The following is a 27843-nucleotide window of genomic DNA, read 5'->3' on the forward strand; positions in this document are numbered from 1 at the left end:
ATAGGAAGGTAGCCACCCTCACGCCCAGAGCCTACATGCACAGCTACAGGGATGGTCACGTGCAGAACCAAAGCTGCCTGATCGCAGGGCAGAGCTTCCAGAGTTTGGCCATCAGAACATCTTGACCTGTGCTGAAGCGAGAATCAAGCCCAAATAAGCCAGACGCTGGGACAGAGTCATGGCAGACTTCCCGATGTTTAGGATCCAATCGAAGTCCTGAAAGGAGCGTACAGTAATTGCCAACCTGTCCCCTCATGCAGAATAAGCCTCTGCGTGGAGGATAGATCATCCAGGTGCTCGCTCATGGCAATCCCTCACTGTTTCAACAAGGCCACAACCGGGGCCAAAAACTTTGACAAACACTCAGAAAGCGGAGGCCAGGCCAAAATGTAGAGAAACAAACTGATAATACGCACCATATCACAAAGTGCAAGAAACACTGGTGTCCCTCGTAGATGGGAATGGGCAGGTAGGTGTCCTTGATGTCTATGGAGGCCAAGAAGCCCCTCATATAAAGAGAAGCCCCTACAGAGAGAATGGATTCCATCTTGAACTTTTGCACCCTCACAAAGACAGCTAGGGCCTGAGGTCCAAAAATGGCTGGACCTCATACGGCATGGGGACCGCAAATAGACTAGAAACCCCAGAATCATCCTGACTTGGGGACAGGGACAAATCACACCCCAAGACAGCAGGCCCTGCCCTGTGAAGAGCCCAAAGGCACTCTTGGGGAGCCAAAGAATGGAGGGCAGGGACTTGTCTGGAAAAAAGAACCAAAATTTATTCTGTACCCAGAGACAAAGATCGTGGACCACTTGTCGTGAAATAGGCGCTTATGAGCCATGAAGACAGGTGCCAACTTCTGCCACGGCTCCTTTCCTCACATGGGTCTACAGGAGGAAGGTGCTCTTGCCACTTGTGAGGTTCTGAATGACATCCAAAGTGACCACAAACAGGCGGTCGCCCTAGAAAGGGCTGGTATCACTGTGGCCCTATGGAACCAGGAAATTTGGGATCTAACACAGGATGAGAGGTCCACTTCTGAGGGGCAGCATCTCCAAAGGCAGTAGTGTACCATAAACCACTTTGGAACCACAAAAGGGATGCCACGAACATTCCCATTCCTAGTAACCAAACCCATAAAGCATGTGGTGTAAGGAAGAAAAAAAAAAAAACAAAATTAATAGACTGAGCTGGCTCATGTGTCCAAGGGGAAAGGCACCACATCATCTGCTCCAGCAGAGACCTGCTGTTGTATTTGAAGCACAGAGACAACCTGTGCTGCAACCAGTGCCTGCCCCTGTGCGACGACAAAGGCAGAAGACCCCTACTCCTCGACCGAGGGCTCAGAGGATGCACAATTGTATCTTTTGTTGTGGAACTGAAGCCTGCTTGGACACACAGGGAACTTACCCTCCAAAACGGTAGATCCCGTTGCCCCGCCAGTGGATGTCAGCTACTTCACCAATCCAGTTGAAGGAGCTCAAAGACCTGTCTCCCAAAGTGCTCCCCACCACCTTCACAGGGCACAGGAATATGGGGGGAAATAAGCTCCACCGACCACCTGTACCAGGTATTCCAGTAGGGCCTCAGCCACATGCAGGGCGAATACAGATCATGCAGCCATTAAGTCTGACCCATTAGGCATCCTCAGGTCTCCCTATTAGAACCAAATCTGCCCCACTCTAATCACCGGCCAGACACACACATAAAAAAAAAAAAAAAAAAAGGCTGGGACCACACCAAAATGGCTGCCACTGCAGTCTCTTGCTGAGCAACAGGGCAGCGCCCTGGCCTGCCCGCAGTCCCAACCCTAGCCTCATCCCATTCCCATATGAAGAGATGCAAAGGGCAGATGCCCAAAAGCAAAAAGGTGGGTGCCCCACCCAGCCCAGCAGACCGCAAAGGCAGGGATCCCCCCCACGGGGGGAGAGTGCATGTGATCAGCACAGGGCCTATCAGCACTGTCCAGACAGAGGGTCAGGGGTTTTGCATCCTCCTACACCAGAAAGAAAACTCCTCCTACAAGCTTTAACCAGTGCTCTTCTAAAGTCACAAGACTGCTCTGCTTATGAGAAAAAGGTATTTAGCAGTTTATATTTACTAAAATAATTGCATTTTAATGTGTGTACTGTGGGAGACCAGATATAGTGAATGCAGGGTGCTGGGTTTAGTAACACTTTAACTTGCTGTCCTACTCCTGTAGGTGGCGCTATGAAACCCTGTTTGGTCAAGATTATAGAAGAGAGGCTGTGTCAGTCAAACGCAAGAGAAAATAGAGCTGTGTAGATTGGCATCTTGTATGCCTATGGATGCCAGAAATTCCCAATGTCTTAGGAAAGACAGATCTCCTTGATTCCAACTGGAAATCTGATATATAATGAAATCGGTTTAAAGGTTTTAAGACCAGCATGGGGGTGATACCCCATTTGGTTTTGAGGATGTAAGCAGGTTTGAATAGCGACGTTCCACTCACCCTGTCAAAAAATAAGTCAGCAGCTACAAAAACTGTAGCAGCTGACTTTTAAAAAACAGCTACTTACCTGTCCCTCGGTGTGTGTCCCGCAGCCTGTTTCACCGGCCGTCCTGTATTCCAGGACGACGGCATCTTCAGTGTGGGCACCCAGCTGTGATTGCTTGCGGCTTCACAGCCGGGTACCCACTGCACATGCGCGAGTAGCGCTGCGCTTCATGAATGGTCCTCTAGTCTTCTGGGACCTGTCATGTGTCCCAAAAGACTACAGGGAGGGAGGGAGGACACCACCTGCTTCCAATCGCCTAGGCGATTGGACCAGAAGTGGGAGCGGGTACCTGTCAAATTCAGGAATTTTTATTATTATACAGTATTTATATAGCGCCAACAGTTCGCTCAGGTCTGTACATTACCCACTCCCTCCCCGCCCCCCAAAGGTGCCAATTCCCTTTTGGGTGGAGCTCCGCTTTAAAACCATTCTTCGAAAGGAAATGGAACCACTCCTTGTGCCTGAAGTTGGTGAAGGATGGTCATAAAATCTGCCTTCTTTTGGTCTGAAGTTCCCCATTGCTAAGGGTGGGGGGCGTCCCTTCACAGAGAGGGCTTTAGGGAAAGCTTGGTGCACTTAGGAGTCTAGGGCTTGCAACAAAAGGAGGTGCTAAGCCTTGATTTGAACTAGATGCCTTGGGAGAGTGAAAGGAACCCCTGTCCAGTTAGCAATATTATGGCAGACGACAAAGCAAGGACAAAGAAGGCTTTAAACAGGACTTCCAAATGTCTATCAACAAAATTCATTAAAAAGGGAACAGCCTCAATAGAAGCTGTAAGGAGTCTATGAACTAAAATGACACGATCTACCACTAGAACAGTCCAGTCCATTTGTTTTAACCACTTCAGCTCGAAAAGATTTACCCCCTTCATGACAAGGCCATTTTTTTGCTATACTGCACTGCGCTACTTTAATTGGTAATTGCACGACCTTGTAACGCTGTACCCCAAACTAAATATATATAATTATTTTCACACAAATAAAGTTTTCTTTTGGTGGTATTTGATTACCGCTTTTTTCTTTTTTTGCAAATAAAAAAGACCGAAAATTTTGAAAGTAGGCAGCATCGTACCTGTACATCGCTTTCAGTACAGCGGCCATCTGTCCGCAGTGCATTGCAGACGGTTGGGCGTAAACTGGTTAAAACTCATTTTTATAGCATAAATCTCAGCAAAAAGCTTAGAGGTAGCAAGTACCCTTTCAGGATTGGACCAGTCCTCAAAGCACACACTCTTAGTATATTTGAAAAGTTTTTCTACTTAACCAGTTTGTAGTCTGTGGGAGTCATGTGGTGTTAAGAAGGTAAAACCTCCGTTTCCAAAATTTGGGTCCTCATTACTTTCCTCCATAATATCCTCAAAGAAAGGAGGCTCCGCTACTAAATTCTGAATAGGGTCTTCTACAACATTTATAACGAGGAACTTTAGGATTGTTTGACATGTCTGCAAACCACACACATTTATGACACATACCACAATTTCCATGCTGTCAAACACTGCCCCCTGCTGACACAATATTGCGTTGTAGTCTGGTTTGCTTTGAAGAATTTCTTTTTGGGAAGACATGTGTGCATCACTTGCTAAAGGTCCCTTAATTATTTCATTTTCTTCCAGCTGCCTATGTAAATACAGAAAAAAAAAATCATATTTACAAAATGTAAATCTAAGGTATAAAATAAAGATGGTTGAAATAATGTTATAGAGATCACTGGGAAATTACCGTGTGTACGTTTACAACTCCAGGCAAACAACTACAAACATCTCAATCTTGGTATCTACCTGTAATAATTTACACCTCTGTGCCACACAGCACACCTACAAAAATCAATAGACTTCCTTGTTCAGCCTTACAGCTGGGTCACTTCTCTACTTGGACAATGGTGACTGAGCAGATTCATTGTCCAGGGAACGGGCTGGGACAGACAGATGACACCGAACGCTGTAAAGCTAAACCAGGAAGCTGGGGTGACTGTTCTATTAAACAATGAGGTGACTGTAGCTGTATTAGTGCACTTGCAACAGAAACAATTGAGTACTCTCTGTGATACTTTTCTTATTTCCACCAACATACATCTTTTCAGGACAAGCTTTCGGAGTATGTACTAAATTACTGCTTGGACCTTGCAAAAAAAAAAAAAGGACATACTCCGAAAGTTTGTTCTGAAAAATTGTACGTTAGTGCTAATAAAAAAAAGTATCATGGACAGTACTCAATTGTTTCTGTATTAAGCAATGAATAAGAAGAACAGCATTACAAATCCATTAGAGGTTAAACAGAACAAATATCAGTTTGTTCTGACTGGATTTCTGCTTAGTCTGATAACAAATATGTAAACTGAATTTTTATAACCAAATCAAAAACGGATTAAGAATCTGGACATTAATATACAAAAATACATGCATAAAACTATAGTACCCAAGTAGGGCATTTATTATTCGTTGTCTATTGCTGCAATGCACACATTTCAAAAAGAAAACCTGTAATGAGACAAAATTGCCAGCATGCTAGCCATTCCTTAATTGCCTCCCGACCATCCACTGTAGTTAAAGTGGTTGTAAACCAATATATATTCCCAGTGAAGTGACTGGTCTCAGGTGATACAGGGATGAAACAAACCCTCCTACAAAAGTTGTACCTGTTTATTTGTAGCCCTCCCTTCTCCACACCCATTCAGAGTGCAGTATTTACAGGTGAAACTTGAGAAATTAGAATATCGTGCAAAAGTTCATTTATTTCAGTAATGCAACTTAAAAGGTGAAACTAATATATGAGATAGACTCATTACATGCAAAGCAAGATAGTTCAAGCCGTGATTTGTCATAATTGTGATGATTATGGCTTACAGCTCATGAAAACCCCAAATCCACAATCTCAGAAAATTAGAATACATGCAATCAATAAAACAAGGATTGTACATAGAACAATATCGGACGTCTGAAAAGTATAAGCATGCATATGTACTCAGTACTTGGTTTGGGCCCCTTTTGCAGCAATTACTGCCTCAACGCGGCGTGGCATGGAAGCTATCAGCCTGTGGCACTGCTGAGGTGTTATGGAAGACCAGGATGCTTCAATAGTGGCCTTCAGCTCTTCTGCATTGTTCAGTCTCATGTCTCTCATATTTCTCTTGGCAATGCCCCATAGATTCTCTATGGGGTTCAGGTCAGGCAAGTTTGCTGGCCAATCAAGCACAGTAATCCCATGGTCATTGAACCAGGTTTTGGTGCTTTTAAAAGTGTGGGCAGGTGCCAAGTCCTGCTGGAAAATGAAGTCAGCATCCCCACAAAGCTCGTCTGCGGAAGGAAGCATGAAGTGCTCTGAAATCTCCTGGTAGACGGCTGCGTTGACCCTAGACTTAATGAAGCACAGTAGACCAACACCAGCAGATGACATGGCTCCCCAAATCAACACAGACGGTGGAAACTTCACACTGGACTTCAAGCATCTTGCAGTGTGTGCCTCTCCATTCTTCCTCCATACTCTGGGTCCTTGGTTTCCAAATGAGATGCAAAAGTTGCTCTCATCAGAAAAGAGGACTTTGGACCACTAAGCAACAGACCAGGTCTGTTTTTTCTTTAGCCCAGGTAAGACGCTTCTGACGTTGTTTGTTGTTCAGGAGCGGCTTGACAAGAGGAATACGACATTTGAAGCCCATGTCCAGGATCCGTCTGTGTGTGGTGGCTCTTGATGCACTGACTCCAGCCTCAGTCCACTCCTTGTGAAAGTCCCCAACACTTTTGAATGGCCTTTCCCTGACAATCCTCTCCAGGCTGCGGTCATCTCTGCTGCTTGTGCACCTTTTTCTTCCACACTTTTCCCTTCCACATAACTTTCTATTAATGTGCTTTGATACAGCACTTTGGGAACATCCAACTTCTTTTGCAATTACCTTTTGAGGCTTTCCCTCCTTGTGCAGAAAACCATCATTGACACCCTCCATAACTGTCAGGTCAGCAGTCTTTCCCATGATTGTGATTCCTACTGAACCAGACTGAGAGACCATTTAAAGGCTCAGGAACCCTTTGCAGGTGTTATGGCTTAATTAGCTGATTAGAGTGGGACACTTTGAGCCGAGAATATTGCACCTTGTCACAATATTCTCATTTTCTGAGATTGTGGATTTGGGGTTTTCATGAGCTGTAAGCCATAATCATCACATTTATGACAAATCACGGCTTGAACTATCTTGCTTTGCATGTAATGAGTCTATCTCATATATTAGTTTCACCTTTTAAGTTGCATTACTGAAATAAATGAACTTTTGCACGATAGTCTAATTTTTCGAGTTTCACCTGTATAAAGCTTGTTTGAGCTTTCAGAAAGCAGGGGGCGGGGATACTACAGAGCTCAGTAAGAGCTGACTGAAGGAAAGGGACACAACTGCAGTCACACAGCAACAGAGCTGAGGTTTCCAGTCACAGGCTGTGTGGTGGAGCTCCCTCCAGTCACCTTTTTCTCTTGGCGTCAAGAAAATCTGCATGCAAAATCTTTGCATTTTCAAAAATTTCTGTAAACAGCCTTTTTGCTGCATTTTGACATATAGCATCTGTCAATCTGTCAGAGATAAACAAACTTCCAGCTGATATGCATAAAAATTGCAAAGTGTGTGCATTCTACATTCTTTTCAATACAGAAGATAGGGTCTTCCCTGGAAATTTTCCAAAAAAAAAAAAAAAAAAATTTAACTTGAAATCACATCAAATGTGCAAGTAAAAAATGCATGAACCGAGAAATGGAAAAATAAAAAAAATAAAGTGGCCGTAACTCTGGCCAAGCCAGACACTTTGGATGGTGTTAGAGGTCACCCACAGTCTAGCAAGTAGCAGTGATTGGAAGTCAGGTACTTGATAAGACCACAACCTTCAGTCTGCAGTTGACCTCTGACTTGGTATCATGCACTTTCGATCCCCTGTGCAGCTGTGCTCAGTCTGGGAAAGGGAATTACAGCATGAGGAGCCAATGGTATGTACTGCAGGGCTCACGGTGCTATCACAATCAACATGCTGATAGGAGATGTGCCCAGTCTAGTGCTTCTCCATTTACAGACCAGGGACAGGGTGGGAGAGGGACAAGACAAGTAACATAATTGCAGTAGAAAAAAAATCTGGAATCCTTCCCTGCCAGAAAAGCTGGGTTGCAGAGCTGTATTAATCTCACAATTGGATGGACAGAAACAAAACCTTTGGCATGTAATACAGTACATACAACATGCATTTCATCCTTGTATTTAGCGGTTTGCCTGGAATTCAGCATTAAAGCAGATGTTGAGCCAAATACGTTTCCTAATTTTGATTAGCGTGGGCAAGGGTTAGAACTCCTAAGTTTTTACCAATATCTGGAGCTCCATTAGAGATTTCCCCTTGCTTACTGTCCTGCTGACAGCTGTTTCACCAGACAGAAAATGAAGGGGAAAACAAACAGGGACACAGCCACAAAAAAAAAAAAAAAAAAAAAAAAAAAAAATCAGACAGAAGTTCTAGCCTTCCCCTACTTTACAAGACAAGCATTTTTTTTTTGTATGTGTTGCTGCTGGAGAGTTCCCCTTGCTCCTGTCTAGTAAAACATAGTCGGAAGCACAGTAAGTGAGGGTAAATCGCTCAGAAAACCCCAACAGGGATTCTAATCCCTCCACCATCTAAAACATAAAAATAAACACACACTTTTATCAGACTTGCACTTCAAAATCCCACACAGTCAAATTCTTGCATGAGCCCAATTATGGCTGGTTCTCTTGAGGAATACATGACAGAAAGCAAACCATAGGTAAGATTTCCAAATGCACATCATTTTTTTTTTTAATAAGGTTCCTTGACTACAGCATATTAAAAACAAACCTGGATATTTCTTCTGCTTTCTTCTTGTAATCTTCCAAAAGCTCTTCCCACTGCTGACACTCACTGGTCATACTGAAAATGGGGAAAAAACGAAAAAGAGTTAGCCAGGTTCCTGCAAAAAAAAAAAAAATGCTTAGCACTGAGACTTTGTAGTTATGTTTTGATCAGACTACTGTCAGTGCCAGACAGCTTCTCATCTTCAAATTCATCTATTGATAAACAGTCTTTATAGAATAAGCCATGTAACAGAAATAAGTCACTTTAGCTACTGTAGTCACCCTGACTTAGTGAACATTGCGGTGGCGGTGACAGCAGAAGTGCAGAAGGTTGCTCATCCTTGCTGTAAGGTCTCCAGAAGATTGCCAATTAACAGACTTTTCTCTTTATATTCCCTTTTAAAACATGAGCTGCTGCCACCGGTGCAGTCATGGGTTTCTTAATGGTGCATAGTTCAGATGACTTTCTGCTGAGAACAAACCCATTAATTGCACAAGAAAATCTACTGATGTCCTCCTCCTAACATTCTTTTACAGCCAAAATCAGACTCATGCAAAATTGAACAATTATCTTCCATTTTGTGGATGGCTCTCTCTGCCGCAGGAACAACACTTTGAACGATCATAAAGGGCAAAGATGCCTTCACAGTACAAAGTGTTCCTCATTTACGCAGAAAGGTTCAGTCTATTACTAAACAATCATTAACGTAGGCTTATTTTTTTCCTCTGAATTGCTTTAGACATTACAGAAATCCACACACTATATTACATTTTCAGTTAAAGCTTGGATCTGAGGTATCTGCTTTAATCATTTATGCAAGAATTGGGCTATATGGGTATCCACATATCTCCTGATCTGCTGTGCTAAACATATTCTGCTAACAGGTCACATAAGCTACGGCTGATCTACATAATCAGTTTGGCTGAAGACCAAGATCTTCTTGAGCAGCGCAGCTTCTTGCCCCCTCTTGGTGATTGATTTATGCCACTGCCATGGCATTGTTTGACCACATTCGAAGCAGGTGCCACCAAAGAAACAACCAAACACTGGAGGGACCGAAAAATTGCCTGAAGGTAGCTAGCAAAAAGACAAAGTACCAGTCCCTTCCATGACTGAAGATTAAAGTAGAACTTCACCCTAAAGGGGAATGTGTTGAACCATCTGGAACCTCGATTGGGTGCCTCTGCCAAACAGTACCTCCAGCTCTCCAAGCCCTTCCAGCGGACCTTTACCTTAACCCCTTGACGCCGACGTAACACAAATATGTGGCCTCACGGACCTGGGCTTTATTCCGTGGGGCCGCATATTTGCGTACCTGTCTTTGTGCTGGGAGCGCGCCGCTCGGCGCGCTCCCAGCACCAAGACCGCGGTGTCACTGAGAGCCCCGGGTCCCGTTCTAACGATCGGGACCCGGGACTCCCGATTCCGGGTCACGTGATCGCTGTGATAGCCTCTGATTGGCTATCACAGTGATCAATCACTGTGCAGCCTGGCCCCCTTGTTTTCTCTCTCTCTATGAATGGAGAAGAGAGATACATTGTATCTCTCGAACTCCTGACATAGAGAGATAAAAAAAAAAGTTTGTAAAAAAAATTAAAAAAAAAAAAAAGATAAATATTAAAAAATAAAAAATAAAGAAAAATACCTAGATCAAGGTTTGATCTAGTTCAGTACCAGGGTTAGTGTTTGGGTCAAGGTCAGGGTCAAAGGTCAGGGTCAATGGTCAAGATTTTAAAAAAAAAATTAGTTAGTGTTAATGGCAGTGACAGTGTGTTTTATGTAAAAAAAAAAAGAAAAAAAAAAAGACAAACAAAATGCACACTATTGTTTCTGGACTGTACTACGGGTACAAACAACAAATAACATACACATATATGGTATCGCTGCGATCAACAAGAACTGGAGAATGTATTTTGGGTTGTTCTTTGGTGGTAGGTTATGGTTGTAACAAGAAACACACAGTTAAATTTCAAAAAATGATTTTCTTTACTATTTTGGCCCAGTTTTCCTTTAATAATAAAAAAAAAAAATTAGGAGCTAGCCATTACCATTTACCACCAAATGAAAGCCCAAATTGTCCTGAAAAAAACAAGGTATAATCCACCTGGATGTACAAAGTAGTTGTGACGATATGTACGGTTTTACTAACACATGTCAACGTTGCAGAATTGTGCTTAGGCATTTAGATTTGTTTTACCCTTAGGCATGAAGGGGTTAAGAATCATTTACCTCAACACCTTTACAAGAGGTTGAAGTAAAACCAAAAAAATAACTGTTTATTAAAGCCCAGACACATACTTTATACCCCTAGGATGGGTGTCGGCAACCCGCGGCTCCGGAGCCGCATGCGGCTCTTTTTCACCTTTCCTGTGGCTCCGGAGCACACTGCCCACTAGGTGACAGGCAATAGGGTCGGCAAGCCGCGGCTCTTTTAATGCAGCTCTTCTGTGTGCCGGGCGCCCGCTGGCAAACATTGGCTGTCAGGATGTAGGCGGGGCAGCGTGACGAACTCCTCTCCTCTCACAGTTTGCCCTGAAGACCAGAACGGCGCGGGAACACAGCGAGAGGAACGCGCGGAGCAAAGGTAAGTGAACTGACACAATATGGGGAATGAATTACTATAGGGGGGATGAATTACTATAGGGGGGATGAATTACTATATGGGGGATGAATTACTATAGGGGGGATGAATTACTATATGGGGGATGTATTTTCAGTTTTAAAAATGTTTCTCTCAAAATAAATTTCAATCGTGGTTTTGGCGAGATTTGGCTCAGTTGAAAAAAAAGGTTGCCCACCACTGACCTAAGGCTATGATTGTGATTATGACGATACACTGTGGCCCTGATTAACCCTTTGCTTACTGGGCCCTTAAACCCCCTTCATGACCAGAGCGCTTTTTGCAATATATGCAGTGTCGGATTTGTTTTAAATGTTGCAATGGTTTTGCGGCTCCCAGTCTTTTTTTCCCTCTCGGAAACGGGTCCAAGTGGCTCTTTATGTCTTAAAGGTTGCAGACTCCTGGCCTAGGAGGACATTCCCCTCTTGGGGATATTAACATAGATAAAATAAGATGTACAGCCAGTAAATACGACCTTTAAACATTAATCTAATTAACAGCTAGGCACATACAGTGCCTTGAAAAAGTATTCATACCACTTGAAATCTTCCACATTTTATCATGTTACAAACAAAAACGTAAATGTATTTTATTGGGATTTTATGTGATAGACCAACACAAAGTGGCACAGAATTGTGAAGAGGAAAAAAAATGATAAATGGTTTTCAACAAGTAAATATATGAAAAGTACGGCGTGCATTTGTATTCAGCCCCCCTGAGTCAATACTTTTTAGAACCACCTTTCCCTGTAATTAAAGCTGCAAGTCTATTTGGAGATGTCTCTACCAGGTTTGCACATCTAGAGAGTGAAATTTCTGCCCATCCTTTTTTCAAAATAGCTCAAGCTCTGTCAGATTGGAGGGAGAGTGTCTGTGAACAGCAATTTTCAAGTCTTGCCACAGATTCTCAGTTAGAATGGCCCAGTCAAAGTCCAGACCTAGATCCAACACATGAATATGCTTTGATCTAAACAAGGGGTCTCCAAACTGTAGCCTGGGGGCCAGATGTAGCCTTTTGTTTGCTTTTATCAGGCCCTTGGGGCACTATTTCATTTACGGATACCAAGAGTGGGGCATAATTCCCCCTGCAGACACCAATGAAGGAGCACAATTCCTCCCAATGACACCAGCGAGGGGGCACAATTTCTCCAAAAGACACCAACAATGGGGCTCAATAACACCAATAATGGGGCACAATTCCTCTGGATGACACCAATGATGGGGTACAATCCTTCCACTGATACCAATGATGGGGTATTGTTCTTTCCCACGGATATTGGGAAATTTTCTACTCCCAAACTGGCCCTTTGTTTGGAAAGTTTGGGGACCCCTGATCTAAACCATTCCATTGTAGCTCTGGCTGTATGAAACAAAGAGCAAAAAAGTGAGCGCTTTAGATGGACAAGCAGCTGAAACGCACAGGACAACCAAAAAATCCTCACATGAATATACAATATAAAGTGCAGCGCTAAAATTATAAAATGTGACATAAGAACATAAAAGTCCCGTTAATGAAAGTCCCAATAAAGATGACCTCAGGTAACAGTGCACACTGACCAGAGGTGCACGCAAAATAAATGCAATATGGCAAAGATGGAGTTCAGGACGTAGTCATCAGCATGGAAAGGACAGATGTATCCCCTTGATCAGAGAAGATCCACACGGTGGAGATAAAAACAGAGCAGAATAGATCCACTAGACAGCAAGGAAGGAATCACAGCTCCACCAGAGAAAGCCACCACTCCTCCACTGCACATCAACGGTATCTAGGAAGAGATGCTCCCCACAAGGGATCAAGAAAAAATGCCCATAGTGAAGTACAGTTGAAACTGGTTTATTAGGATAAGACAGGATGCATCCAATAAAATAGCAGTAGGTGAAACAGCACACGGCTAGCAAACATGAAAGCTAGCTATTAAAAACAAGGACTAACCGTCCTGTCAGATGTAGTGGCCGCCGGAGCTCCACAATGCTCAGACGGCGTGACGTCAAGGCGTGCGCAGGCTCCTCCTTACGCGTTACGTGCCAAGCACATCTTCAGAGAAAAGAACCGGTGTACGCCGCGACGTGCAAGTCAGAGCTAAATAGATCAAAAGGCGCATGCGCGATAGCCAGGCGCCATTTTGTCATAGCTCAAAAAGGTCTGCATGTCCGTCATAGATTATCAGAAGGACAGCAGACGGTACATCAATCATAATCAAGCATAAATTCTCTATACAAAAGGATTATACATAATGGAGAAATGCTACTGAATATTAAAAAGGAAGAATATAACTATAACCATGGATAATATCATGATTACTTAAAAACAAGCCAGAAAGAAAGGCGCATGCGCGATAGCAAGGCGCCATGCTATCATAGCTCAAAAAAACAGAGTCCACATGCTCGTCATGAATTAACAGAGGAGCAGTGGATAATACCTCAATTAGGGATTGAGCAAAATCTCTCCATACTTAAAATAAGGTCATAAATAATGGGGAACGGTGGTTCAAAACCCAAACCCGAGATATATGAATAACTAAAGAAATTAAAATTAAAAATAAAAATGGGGGCCAATAAATGTATAACGCAGCAATAATGATCATATGATAATAAACACACCATATTACAAAAATATGAATCAAAAATGCACAGATACGTATGTAAATGAAATTAAATAAAATACACAAAAAACATGAAATAAAAATGTGGAAAAAACTGTTATTTCAGCTATTGTCTATAAAACAATTTACGTCAAGCTCGACGTTAAGGCCCCGTGGGTATAGAGTATCCAATTGACAAATATATCTAGTCTCTAACTGTGAAACAGCCCGAATTTTATAAGTACCTCTCCAATGTGGAACAATAGTATCAATTCCAGTAAATCTCAAAAGGGAGGGATCTCTCCCATGATGACGTCTAAAATGTAATGAGAGAGAATGATCTTTAAAGCCCTTCCTAATATTATTTATATGCTCCCTGAGCCGATCACGTAACCTTCTCGTGGTACGGCCCACATATTGCTTGGAGCAAGGACATTCGAGAAGGTAGTCTACATGCTTACTATTACAGCATATGAACTTGTCTATAGTATATGTGTTGTTATTGGAACTGGAGCGGAAGGTAGTGATTTTCCTTTTCCTATTGCCATCTACTTTACAGGCTATGCATTTATTGCACGGATAGAAACCTTTATGATTAAATAAAGACAGAGGCTTAGCAGGGGGATTAATCACTTTGGGAGATATAATATCTCTCAAAGTGGATGCTTTACGAAAAATGACCTCTGGTGAATTAGGCAGAATTTTGTTTAAGATGGGATCAGCCTTCAAAATTTGCCAATTCTTTTTAATAATATGGCGAATAGATCTATGTTGAATTGAAAAGGTAGTGATGAAAGGGCAAATCAAATTCTTAGGAGATTTGGGGTTTGACTTAAGGAGTTGTTCCCTTCTCATATTTGCAACCATAGAGATGGTGTCATCAAGCGTAGAGATATTATAGCCTTTTTCAATAAATCTTTCCTTCAAAATGGAAGCTTGTATATGGTAATCATCTAGATCCGTGCAATTCCTTCTAATCCTCTGAAACTGACTTTTAGGGATGTTAGAAAGCCAATTTGGATGATGGCAACTATCAAGAGGAATGTAACTGTTACGATCGGAAGGTTTAAAGTAAGACTTAGTAACAATCTTACCACCAATGTTCATAAGAACTAAATCAAGATAATTAATTTCCACCATACTATAAGTATACGTGAAATTAATATTACTAGTATTGTAATTAAGCGTTCCGAAAAAATTAATGAGAGATTGCTCGCTACCATTCCATAACAACAGTACGTCATCAATGTACCTTTTGTAGAAGGATAATTCAGGCCACTCCCTAGCATAAATAATCTCCTCCTCCCAGTATGACATGGAGAGATTGGCAAGGCTGGGGGCAAACTTAGCCCCCATAGCCACGCCCTTGATCTGCAGGTAAAAGTTGCCATCAAACCACATATAATTCTTTTTCATCGCAAAATCCAGTAATTCAAGGATAAAACGCATATGAGGTGCAGATAAGGAGCTATGATGTTTTAAATAATAATCAACTGCCTGCAAGCCTTCTTGATGGCTTATACTACTATATAGGGCTTCCACATCCGCAGTAACTAAATAGGTAGTGGGATTAGTAGCAATATCTTGTATAGCGTTCAATACTTGCTTGGTATCCTTTAAATAGGATGGTGTAAGGGTGACAAATTATTTATGCTAGGGAGTGGCCTGAATTATCCTTCTGCAAAAGGTACATTGATGACGTACTGTTGTTATGGAATGGTAGCGAGCAATCTCTCATTAATTTTTTCGGAACGCTTAATTACAATACTAGTAATATTAATTTCACGTATACTTATAGTATGGTGGAAATTAATTATCTTGATTTAGTTCTTATGAACATTGGTGGTAAGATTGTTACTAAGTCTTACTTTAAACCTTCCGATCGTAACAGTTACATTCCTCTTGATAGTTGCCATCATCCAAATTGGCTTTCTAACATCCCTAAAAGTCAGTTTCAGAGGATTAGAAGGAATTGCACGGATCTAGATGATTACCATATACAAGCTTCCATTTTGAAGGAAAGATTTATTGAAAAAGGCTATAATATCTCTACGCTTGATGACACCATCTCTATGGTTGCAAATATGAGAAGGGAACAACTCCTTAAGTCAAACCCCAAATCTCCTAAGAATTTGATTTGCCCTTTCATCACTACCTTTTCAATTCAACATAGATCTATTCGCCATATTATTAAAAAGAATTGGCAAATTTTGAAGGCTGATCCCATCTTAAACAAAATTCTGCCTAATTCACCAGAGGTCATTTTTCGTAAAGCATCCACTTTGAGAGATATTATATCTCCCAATGTGATTAATCCCCCTGCTAAGCCTCTGTCTTTATTTAATCATAAAGGTTTCTATCCGTGCAATAAATGCATAGCCTGTAAAGTAGATGGCAATAGGAAAAGGAAAATCACTACCTTCCGCTCCAGTTCCAATAACAACACATATACTATAGACAAGTTCATATGCTGTAATAGTAAGCATGTAGTCTACCTTCTCGAATGTCCTTGCTCCAAGCAATATGTGGGCCGTACCACGAGAAGGTTACGTGATCGGCTCAGGGAGCATATAAATAATATTAGGAAGGGCTTTAAAGATCATTCTCTCTCATTACATTTTAGACGTCATCATGGGAGAGATCCCTCCCTTTTGAGATTTACTGGAATTGATACTATTGTTCCACATTGGAGAGGTACTTATAAAATTCGGGCTGTTTCACAGTTAGAGACTAGATATATTTGTCAATTGGATACTCTATACCCACGGGGCCTTAACGTCGAGCTTGACGTAAATTGTTTTATAGACAATAGCTGAAATAACAGTTTTTTCCACATTTTTATTTCATGTTTTTTGTGTATTTTATTTAATTTCATTTACATACGTATCTGTGCATTTTTGATTCATATTTTTGTAATATGGTGTGTTTATTATCATATGATCATTATTGCTGCGTTATACATTTATTGGCCCCCATTTTTATTTTTAATTTCTTTAGTTATTCATATATCTCGGGTTTGGGTTTTGAACCACCGTTCCCCATTATTTATGACCTTATTTTAAGTATGGAGAGATTTTGCTCAATCCCTAATTGAGGTATTATCCACTGCTCCTCTGTTAATTCATGACGAGCATGTGGACTCTGTTTTTTTGAGCTATGATAGCATGGCGCCTTGCTATCGCGCATGCGCCTTTCTTTCTGGCTTGTTTTTAAGTAATCATGATATTATCCATGGTTATAGTTATATTCTTCCTTTTTAATATTCAGTAGCATTTCTCCATTATGTATAATCATTTTGTATAGAGAATTTATGCTTGATTATGATTGATGTACCGTCTGCTGTCCTTCTGATAATCTATGACGGACATGCAGACCTTTTTGAGCTATGACAAAATGGCGCCTGGCTATCGCGCATGCGCCTTTTGATCTATTTAGCTCTGACTTGCACGTCGCGGCGTACACCGGTTCTTTTCTCTGAAGATGTGCTTGGCACGTAACGCGTAAGGAGGAGCCTGCGCACGCCTTGACGTCACGCCGTCTGAGCATTGTGGAGCTCCGGCGGCCACTACATCTGACAGGACGGTTAGTCCTTGTTTTTAATAGCTAGCTTTCATGTTTGCTAGCCGTGTGCTGTTTCACCTACTGCTATTTTATTGGATGCATCCTGTCTTATCCTAATAAACCAGTTTCAACTGTACTTCACTATGGGCATTTTTTCTTGATCCCTTGTGGGGAGCATCTCTTCCTAGATACCGTTGATGTGCAGTGGAGGAGTGGTGGCTTTCTCTGGTGGAGCTGTGATTCCTTCCTTGCTGTCTAGTGGATCTATTCTGCTCTGTTTTTATCTCCACCGTGTGGATCTTCTCTGATCAAGGGGATACATCTGTCCTTTCCATGCTGATGACTACGTCCTGAACTCCATCTTTGCCATATTGCATTTATTTTGCGTGCACCTCTGGTCAGTGTGCACTGTTAACTGAGGTCATCTTTATTGGGACTTTCATTAACGGGACTTTTATGTTCTTATGTCACATTTATAATTTTAGCGCTGCACTTTATATTGTATAGCTCTGGCTGTATGTTTAGGGTTGTTGTCCTGCTGGGAGGTGAACCACTGACCCAGTCTCAAGTCTTTTGCAGACTAACAGGTTTTCTTCTAAGATTGCCCTGTATTTGGCCCATCCATCTTCCCATCAACTCTGACCAGCTTTCCTGTCCCTGCTGAAAACAAGTATCCCCACAACATAATGCTACCACCACGTTTCACGGTGGGGATGGTGTATTCAGGGTGATGTGCAGTGTTAGTTTTCCGCAACACATAGCATTTTGCTTTTAGGCCAACAAGTTTAATTTTGGTCTCATCTGACCAGAGCACCTTCTTCCATGTTTGCTGTGTCCCCCACATGGCTTCTCGCAAAGTGCAAACGAGACTTCTTATGGCTTTCTTGCAGCAATGGCTTTTTTCTTTCCACTCTTCCATAAAGGCCAGATTTGCGGAGTGACAATAGTTGCCCTGTGGAAAGATTTCCCCATCTGAGCTGTGCATCTCTGCAGCTCCTCCAGGGTTACCATGGACCTCTTTGGTTGCTTCTCTGATTAATGCTCTGTTTGCCCAGCCTGTCAGTTTAGGTGGACGGCCATGTCTGGGTAGGTTTGCAGCTGTACCATACTCTTTCCATTTTTTGAATGATGGACTGAACCGTGCTCCGTGAGATGTTCAAAGCTTGGGATATTTTGTTTTAAAACCAAACCCTGCTTCAAACGTCTCCACAACTTTATCCATGACCTAACAAAATAGTGCAGCGCTAAAAGTAGTGATAATAAGACAGATATAAGTCCACTGACAGTCTTAGTCATATGGACGTGTCCAGTGACAAATGAGGATTCAGAATTGGTGATCCGTGTGGAAACGGCTGAAAAACGCACTCACCAGAAGTAGGACACATAAACGCAGTGTGCATCTAGAGCTCATGGATCCTCAATCCAGAAGGGGATAAAGCTGGTCCGGTTACAGGAATGGTGGATCCCTCCTCTGTGGATGCAGCAACAGATCCTCCTTTTCCCAATTAGGTGTAGGATTCCAAGATCAAGATTCTGCAAGCAAAAGCTCCTCAGGGGAGTTTTAGGGAAGGACACCCATAGTGTAGTAGGTTATAAAAAGCAGCTTTATTAAAAATTATAGTATCCAATTCAAAGTAGGCAGGTATCATAAAGATGTGTCAGCAAGACAAACTAACCCTGACACTCTGAATAATGGCCCCTGGGCCTCCACGTGGCTCCGGCGGCGTAGCGTCTCGACGTCCAGGCTCCTCCTTACGCGTTACGTGCGCACGCACATCTTCAGGAGGTATGGAACCATTGGCGTGATGACGCGAATAGGCGCATATAAATAGGCATAATGACGCATGCGCGGTTACGTATGCGCCAGTGTGCAATAACTAAGGCGCATGTGCGTGGCTCCGTCTTCCATTTTAATGGAGCTCGAAGACACAGGGTGGAAGGGCAAGAATGCCCTATAATTGACAGATGAATGTCAATGAAGACAAGTTCAACAACGGTGTGAAATACACCTATTTGAAAGACAATCTGTTTAAGATCTATATAAAAATATAAAATAGGCGCGATAGCGCCAATGTGTTGAACTTATTTCCAATTAAATAGTATAATTTGAGTAAGTGTATATACATGCGTCATTATATCTTTGCAAGTTAAAATTTATCAACATTCAAAAAGACATCATATGTATAAAAGTTATGTGCCAGAAAAAAGTTCTCAGAGGATAAAACTAAAATAAAATAAAAAGACTGCAGAACTAAATCTGCACCAACCTCGAAACTAATGACACATGTGAGAATCATTAAAAGATCAATAGAAATTGCTTAGATAGAAACGCATGTGAGAAGGTCAAACCATGCGTCTATAACATGGAAAAAGGGGAGAAATTAATTGTTTAAATTTACGTCACCCATTAGCAATGAAGCAGTTAAGATCTAGGTCTATATTAAGCCCCGCTGGATGGGAAGTACCCAATTCAAAAATGTGTTTAGTCTCCAGCTGGGAAACTGCTCTCACTTTATGTGTACCCCTCCAATGTGGGGTGACTAAGTCGATCCCCACAAACTTGAGTGATGTGGGATCCCTATGATGGAAACATCTGTAATGTAGGGATAATGAATGGTCTTTATATCCTTTTCTGATGTTAGCAATGTGTTCCCGAAGGCGGTCTCTAAGCCTCCTGGTGGTCCGGCCAATATATTGTTTGGAGCACGGGCATTCAAGCAGATAGACTACAAATTTGCTGTCACAACTTATTAATTTATCTATTTCATATGTCTTGTGTGTTTGACTGGAACTATAGGAATAGGTTTTCTTCTTTCTACTTCCATTGCACTTACAAGCAATGCACCTATTACAGGGGTAAAATCCTTTCATATTAAACAATGTGAGTGATTTAACAGGAGGGTTAATAATGTTAGGAGATATTTTATCTCTAAGAATGGCTGGTCTCCGAAAAATTACTTCAGGTGTATCGGGAAGTATGTTATTCAAAACTGGATCTGATTTTAATATATTCCAATTTTTCTTGATGATATGTTTAACCGCTCTATGTTGAACAGAGAAGGTAGTGATAAACGGACAAAAAATGTCATTTATTTTCTTAGAATTGGTACCTAAAAGTTCCTCCTGACTAATCTGGGTGATTTCTGTGATAGTATTATCTAGGGATACCCCATTATAGCCCTTCTCCAAAAAACGTTCTTTCAAAATATTAGCTTGTATCTGAAAATCTGAGGTGTTTGTACAATTTCTTCTCAGTCTTAGCAATTGTCCTTTGGGGACGTTAGCAAGCCAGCTGGGATGATGGCAACTATCCAAAGGAATATAACTATTCCGATCCGACGACTTGAAAAACGTTTTGGTGATAATTTTGTTGTCTACCCTCACCAAGGTGAGGTCTAAAAAACTAACTTCTTCATGACTGAAGTTATAGGTGAGTCTGATATTTTGATTATTATAATTCAAGGTAGTGAAAAAGTTTTCTAGCGATTGTGTATTCCCATTCCACAACAAGAGAATGATAGAGGGTACTACCCCTCTCCAAGAAATCAGAATAAGAATTATAAAAAACCACACAAAAAATCTTACAACCCTCCGAGAAATCCTGCTCCTAACTATTACCCTCCAGTAACTCCTAGGGTCCATAATACTAATGATTATCATTATTATAATAATCAGGAACAACGTTTTTTAGGATCAGGCAGGATAAGAAAAAGGAGCGCAGACCAAGAGGAAAGAGAGGAGGAAGAAGAATACATAGATACCCAAAAAAGGAGGAAGGTATAATAGGTAAAGGTATCTTTAATCTGAGTACTACAACCCTTTCAGATAATGAACTGAAGCTCCTAGATAAAGGATTAAAGTACGCACCGGCTAGATCCCTTAACAAATTTGAGACGTTCATAGACGTGCACAAGTTCGCTAGAAAATTGTCCATAAAAAGACATTTCCAAACTAATCCCATTGCTAAAGATGTAACTACGAACAAAAATAGGAATTCCTCTAACCTCAGTAATGCATCTACATTCAACCCTCCACCACAAACTAATTCTGCAGTGGGTCTCTTTAGAGATCAAACCTTAAGAGACTTACAGAAATTACAGAATAAAAAAAGTATATGCAGATGCAAGTCTTAAACGTGCAACTAAAACACTGTTAGAGAAAAATGACTTGGTCATCCACCCTGCGGATAAAGGTGGAGGAATAGTAGTCCTTAACAAACAGGATTACATGGAGGAAGTATACAACATCTTGAAAGATTCCTCCACATACCTTCCCCTCAATTATAATCCTACAACGAACTTTAAGAACGCCCTGAAAGCGATCATTAATTCAGGCTTTGAGAGAGATATCATCAACAAAAAAGAAAGTGACTTTCTCTGTCCCAAGGCACCTAAAATACCAATCCTCTATATCTTACCTAAGATTCACAAGGACCCTTTGAGACCCCCGGGAAGGCCAATAGTCAGCGGGATCAATTCCCTTTGCTCCAAGATCGGACAATACATAGATCATTATCTTCAGCCACTAGTAGTCCACACCCCCTCATATCTCAAGGACACTAAACAGGTCCTAAATGCCATTAAAGATGTAGTTATCACTCCATCTACAAAATATTGGTTACAGCAGATGTTGAATCGCTGTACAGTAACATTAACCATGCAGATGGAATGAGAGCCGCAGAATGTTACCTAAGACAGCAGAGCCCTCTTGGTTCTACACATATTGATTTCATTATAGAATTACTTGAATTTGCAATGGTTAAGAATTACATGTGGTTTGATGGCAAATATTATTTACAAATAAAGGGTGTGGCTATGGGGGCGAAATTCGCCCCCAGTCTTGCCAATTTATTTATGTCCTTCTGGGAGGAAGAGATTATATACTCCAGGGACTGGCCAGAATTGGTCTTCTATAGGAGATATATTGACGACATTCTCTTGTTGTGGAATGGGAATACACAATCGCTAGAAAACTTTTTCACTACCTTGAATTATAATAATTAAAATATCAGACTCACCTATAACTTCAGTCATGAAGAAGTTAGTTTTTTAGACCTCACCTTGGTGAGGGTAGACAACAAAATTATCACCAAAACGTTTTTCAAGTCGTCGGATCGGAATAGTTATATTCCTTTGGATAGTTGCCATCATCCCAGCTGGCTTGCTAACGTCCCCAAAGGACAATTGCTAAGACTGAGAAGAAATTGTACAAACACCTCAGATTTTCAGATACAAGCTAATATTTTGAAAGAACGTTTTTTGGAGAAGGGCTATAATGGGGTATCCCTAGATAATACTATCACAGAAATCACCCAGATTAGTCAGGAGGAACTTTTGTACCAATTCTAAGAAAATAAATGACATTTTTTGTCCGTTTATCACTACCTTCTCTGTTCAACATAGAGCGGTTAAACATATCATCAAGAAAAATTGGAATATATTAAAATCAGATCCAGTTTTGAATAACATACTTCCCGATACACCTGAAGTAATTTTTCGGAGACCAGCCATTCTTAGAGATAAAATATCTCCTAACATTATTAACCCTCCTGTTAAATCACTCACATTGTTTAATATGAAAGGATTTTACCCCTGTAATAGGTGCATCGCTTGTAAGTGCAATGGAAGTAGAAAGAAGAAAACCTATTCCTATAGTTCCAGTCAAACACACAAGACATATGAAATAGATAAATTTATAAGTTGTGACAGCAAATTTGTAGTCTATCTGCTTGAATGCCCGTGCTCCAAACAATATATTGGCCGGACCACCAGGAGGCTTAGAGACCGCCTTCGGGAACACATTGCTAACATCAGAAAAGGATATAAAGACCATTCATTATCCCTACATTACAGACGTTTCCATCATAGGGATCCCACATCACTCAAGTTTGTGGGGATCGACTTAGTCACCCCACATTGGAGGGGTACACATAAAGTGAGAGCAGTTTCCCAGCTGGAGACTAAACACATTTTTGAATTGAGTACTTCCCATCCAGCGGGGCTTAATATAGACCTAGATCTTAACTGCTTCATTGCTAATGGGTGACGTAAATTTAAACAAATTAATTTCTCCCCTTTTTCCATGTTATAGACGCATGGTTTGACCTTCTCACATGCGTTTCTATCTAAGCAATTTCTATTGATCTTTTAATGATTCTCACATGTGTCATTAGTTTCGAGGTTGGTGCAGATTTAGTTCTGCAGTCTTTTTATTTTATTTTAGTTTTATCCTCTGAGAACTTTTTTTCTGGCACATAACTTTTATACATATGATGTCTTTTTGAATGTTGATAAATTTTAACGTGCAAAGATATAATGACGCATGTATATACACTCACTCAAATTATACTATTTAATTGGAAATAAGTTCAACACATTGGCGCTATCGCGCCTATTTTATATTTTTACATAGATCTGAAACAGATTGTCTTTCAAATAGGTGTATTTCACACCGTTGTTGAACTTGTCTTCATTGACATTCATCTGTCAATTATAGGGCATTCTTGCCCTTCCACCCTGTGTCTTCGAGCTCCATTAAAATGGAAGACGGAGCCACGCACATGCGCCTTAGTTATTGCACACTGGCGCATACGTAACCGCGCATGCGTCATTATGCCTATTTATATGCGCCTATTCGTGTCATCACGCCAATGGTTCCATACCTCTGAAGATGTGCGTGCCCACGTAACGCGTAAGGAGGAGCCTGGACGTCGAGACGCTACGCCGCCGGAGCCACGTGGAGGCCCAGGGGCCATTATTCAGAGTGTCAGGGTTAGTTTGTCTTGCTGACACATCTTTATGATACCTGCCTACTTTGAATTGGATACTATAATTTTTAATAAAGCTGCTTTTTATAACCTACTACACTATGGGTGTCCTTCCCTAAAACTCCCCTGAGGAGCTTTTGCTTGCAGAATCTTGATCTTGGAATCCTACACCTAATTGGGAAAAGGAGGATCTGTTGCTGCATCCACAGAGGAGGGATCCACCATTCCTGTAACCGGACCAGCTTTATCCCCTTCTGGATTGAGGATCCATGAGCTCTAGATGCACACTGCGTTTATGTGTCCTACTTCTGGTGAGTGCGTTTTTCAGCCGTTTCCACACGGATCACCAATTCTAAATCCTCATTTGTCACTGGACACGTCCATATGACTAAGACTTTCAGTGGACTTATATCTGTCTTATTATCACTACTTTTAGCGCTGCACTATTTTATGTTATTCCATTTTAAGTACATATTGGTTGCTTAGAGTGCTTAGCCGCTTTCAGGATTAGCGCTCACTGTTGTTTTTTTCTATTCATTTATCCATGACCTGTCTAGTGTATTCCTTGGCCTTTGTACTCTAACAAACCTCTGAGGGCTTCACAGAACAGCTGTATTTATACAGAGATTAAATGACACACAGGTGGACTTTATTTACTATTTAGGGGACTTTTGAAGGTAATTGGCTCCACTAGATTTTAGTTAGGGGTATTAGACTAAAGGGGGATGAATACAAATGCACACCACACTTTTTAGATATTTATAAAAACATTTTTGAAAACCATTTATAATTTTCCTTCCAAAAGCCCCTTTCCTGGCTGAGTTTGTCACAGTGAAGTTCTGCTTCCAGTTGAATTGCCCCATCGATTCACCGAAAGTTCTGCCCCTTGCTTGCAACGTTCTGGGACATTTCACAGGTCCCTGAAGGCTGCAGGACTATTTGCAGAGCGCACAAATGTGTATTGACCAGCTGAGCACGTCGCTGGACCCCTGAAGAGGTAAGTGTCCTTTTATGAAAAGTCAGCAACTACAGTATTTATTTTTTTCAAAAAGTCTGAAGACAAACTATTTAATGTGAAACAAATTCTACTTTAAAGGATCATCGTGATTCATTTTGGGCTGCAGGAACATCTAAATATGAAGTCCTAACCTGAAACCAAAAAGTAAAAACAAATCTAAAAATGTAAAGGACAGTGCACTGTTCTTTACATTCACTTAAAAAGGAAGATTGGAAGGGTAATTATCTTTTCTGTTGCTATACATCATATATAAAATCAGAGAGAGTGGACTTACACAGCAATGTCACTTCTAACTTTTTCCTGAAGGGCCGCCGCATCTTCATTATTAGATAAACTGCTGGGATTGAAAAAGATAGTGAATAATTGTGAAGAAAATAAAAACTTAACAGACCACAAGAGAATATTTCATTTAAAACAGAGCTCCAGACAGAAACAATATAGTCTTTTTAGCAAGGCACAACCTTGCTTTGAGCCAAAATGCTTAAACTTTTCTTCAGTTTACTCCATTTGAGTACCTCCCAAAGAGGTCCCTTATGCCCAGGTTCTTCAACCTTCCAGTTTTCTGCAGTTGAGCATCCCTGTTTTTTCTATATGGAAAAGAAATTCCTCTAATAAATGGCTCCCAGCTACATCAGCTATGAGTAGTTTCCTGAAGGAGAGCTAGAAACACCACTCAAAATCAAATTTTGTCATAAATTTAGGCCAAAATGGATTCTGCTACAAGTCTTTGCTAAAAAAAAAAAAAAAAAAAAAAAAAAAAAAAATCCCACTACGTGTAAATTAATTGGCAGTATATATACTGGGATTTTTTTTTTTTTTTTTTGTTAATTACTACTAGTAACGGTGGCAATCAACAACTTACAGCGGGACTGTGGCGAGCATTCTGACACCGGGAAGAACTGACTTGGTGTCACTGACATACCCAGTGACACCAATACAGTGATCAGTGCTAATAAAAAGCACTGACACTGTACTAATGGCAATAGGCAGGAAGGTGTTAACATCTGGGGTGATCAAAAGGTTAACTGTGTGCTGGGTGCGTTTTACTATGGGGCTGTGTCGGTGTGCTTCACTGTATGCTTCGTATAGCTGTGCACAGCCAAAGGAGTGTGCACAAGCTAACAGGGAGGAGATCTGTTTTTTTTTTACTAACAGTTCACCTCCCCCATCGGAGATCCTCAGCAATCACTGGGCGCCAGCAACCCGGTGATTGACAGCCGCGAATAGCGGCGCAGGTAGGGCGCACACCCCCTATCTGGAAATGCAAAATCACTCACACACACTAATATATATATATATATATATATATATATATATATATATATATATATATATATATATATATATATATATATATATATATATATATATACACACACACACACACACATACACACACACGTGATTTTGCGCATCCATGCCACCCTGTAGCAGTGTATCTGCTATAGGGCGGATGGGAAGTGGCTAATATCAATTGAATGCATTGGTATTAGCAATCGTGTAAAAAAAAAAAAAAAAATCCTGATCATTTGTTTAGAGTAGTACAATCTTACTGTGGTAAAGTTGTATCGCTCTGTTCAGTGTGTTGGAAAAAAAAAAAAGATATCGCGTGGGGTGGGGTCACATGCGTGATGTCCCTGGGTGGCCCCGTCCCTTACATATATAAAAACAGTCAAGCCACCGGAGCGGCAGACAGCTGGGGGCCATCGTTGGAAGTGGAGCCTTTTTTTTTTAAATTCTTTTTTCGGGTCGGCAACGGCGTACATAGTGACTGACGCTGGATCTACTGCGGGGGACATTTTTATTTATTTATTTATTTTTAATAAAAGGACTTGCCAAAGACCGTGTCCTGTCTTTTTTCACACTACACTTTTTGTGAATGATTAGTGGGACCATGTACCCCATACTCATTCACATGGGAGGGGGGGTGGGATCTGGGGGCTTCCAGATTCCGATAAGCTCCCTGCCCGCAGACCCCCACAACCACCGGCCAGGGTTGTGAGGAAGGGACCTTGTCCCCATCAACATAGGGACAAGGTGCTTTGGGGGGGGTAGGAGCCCCCCTGCCCCAAAGCATCCCCCCATGTTGAGGGCATGTGGCAAAGTATGGTTCAGGAGGAGGGGGGTGCTTGCTCGTCTCCCCCCCCCCCCCCCTTTCCTGACCTGCTGGGCTGCATGCTCGGATATGGGTCTGGTATGGAATTTGGGGTGACCCCCACGCTTTTTTTTTTATTTTGGCGTGGGAGTTTCCCTCAAAATCCGTACCAGACCCAAAGGGCTTGGTATGGATGGGAGGGGGAACCCCATGCCGTTTTTTTATGGTGTCGGTTTTTAAATGTAATTACTGCTTTTTTTTTTTTTTTTTCTTTACTATAGCTAAGAGATTCAGCTGTAACTTTCCCCCCCAGCTAAAAGAAACTTTCCATTTAGTTTATTTTCCCAAGTTAAAAGAAACAGTTTCCTATAACTCCGGGGAAAGTGACAGCTAAGGGCTCATGTACACGGGGTGTTTGGAAAATCGTGTTTATGCGTGTTTTGCCACGTTTGTGTTCAGAAGCGTTTTTAAGACAACCTCAGGAGACCCTCCGAAATGTGATGACTTTTGGACTGTTTATTAAGAAAAATTATATTATCCCAAATTGGGAATCCTAGCTGACTGTCATGGGTTAACATCCTGGGTTGATTTCCAGTGAACTAGGAAGTTAAAAAAAAAACAAACAATGAGTGGAAGAAATTTGTCTAAGATACAATGAGGCTAAACACCACTATTTGAATTTCTGCAGGTGATCAAACACAGATACCAAAGTGACAATTCTGAGACTAAATCCTTATTGTCTTATTTCTCCCAAAACCTTGGAAGGTGTGTGATCACCAAACAACTAACTAGAAGTAACTAGAAGTTTTCCTATGTCACATATCCTTGAACCGTGCATTAAACATAAGG

At 41.3% G+C, this 27843-nt stretch overlaps 1 protein-coding gene across 2 annotated transcripts in view; it reads right to left on the reverse strand.

Moving 5' to 3' along the window:
- The window catches only part of DSN1 (DSN1 component of MIS12 kinetochore complex), a 60192-nt gene that overhangs the window by 7911 nt on the left and 24438 nt on the right, over window positions 1-27843 (reverse strand). The window contains exons 6-8 of one of the 2 annotated variants that reach the window (XM_089651747.1): window positions 25174-25233; window positions 8357-8428; window positions 3995-4139 (exon numbers count right to left, since the gene is read on the reverse strand). In XM_089651747.1, coding sequence (XP_089507873.1) covers window positions 3995-4139; window positions 8357-8428; window positions 25174-25233 — 277 coding nt within the window. Of the gene's footprint in view, window positions 1-3994; window positions 4140-8356; window positions 8429-25173; window positions 25237-27843 lie in introns of both variants that reach the window. The other variant, XM_089651746.1, reaches the window with a different exon arrangement.

The sequence above is a fragment of the Staurois parvus genome, unplaced genomic scaffold, assembly GCF_062004578.1.
Source record: "Staurois parvus isolate SC_StPar_1 unplaced genomic scaffold, SC_StPar_1.0 ptg000662l, whole genome shotgun sequence".
Classification (NCBI taxonomy): domain Eukaryota; kingdom Metazoa; phylum Chordata; class Amphibia; order Anura; family Ranidae; genus Staurois; species Staurois parvus.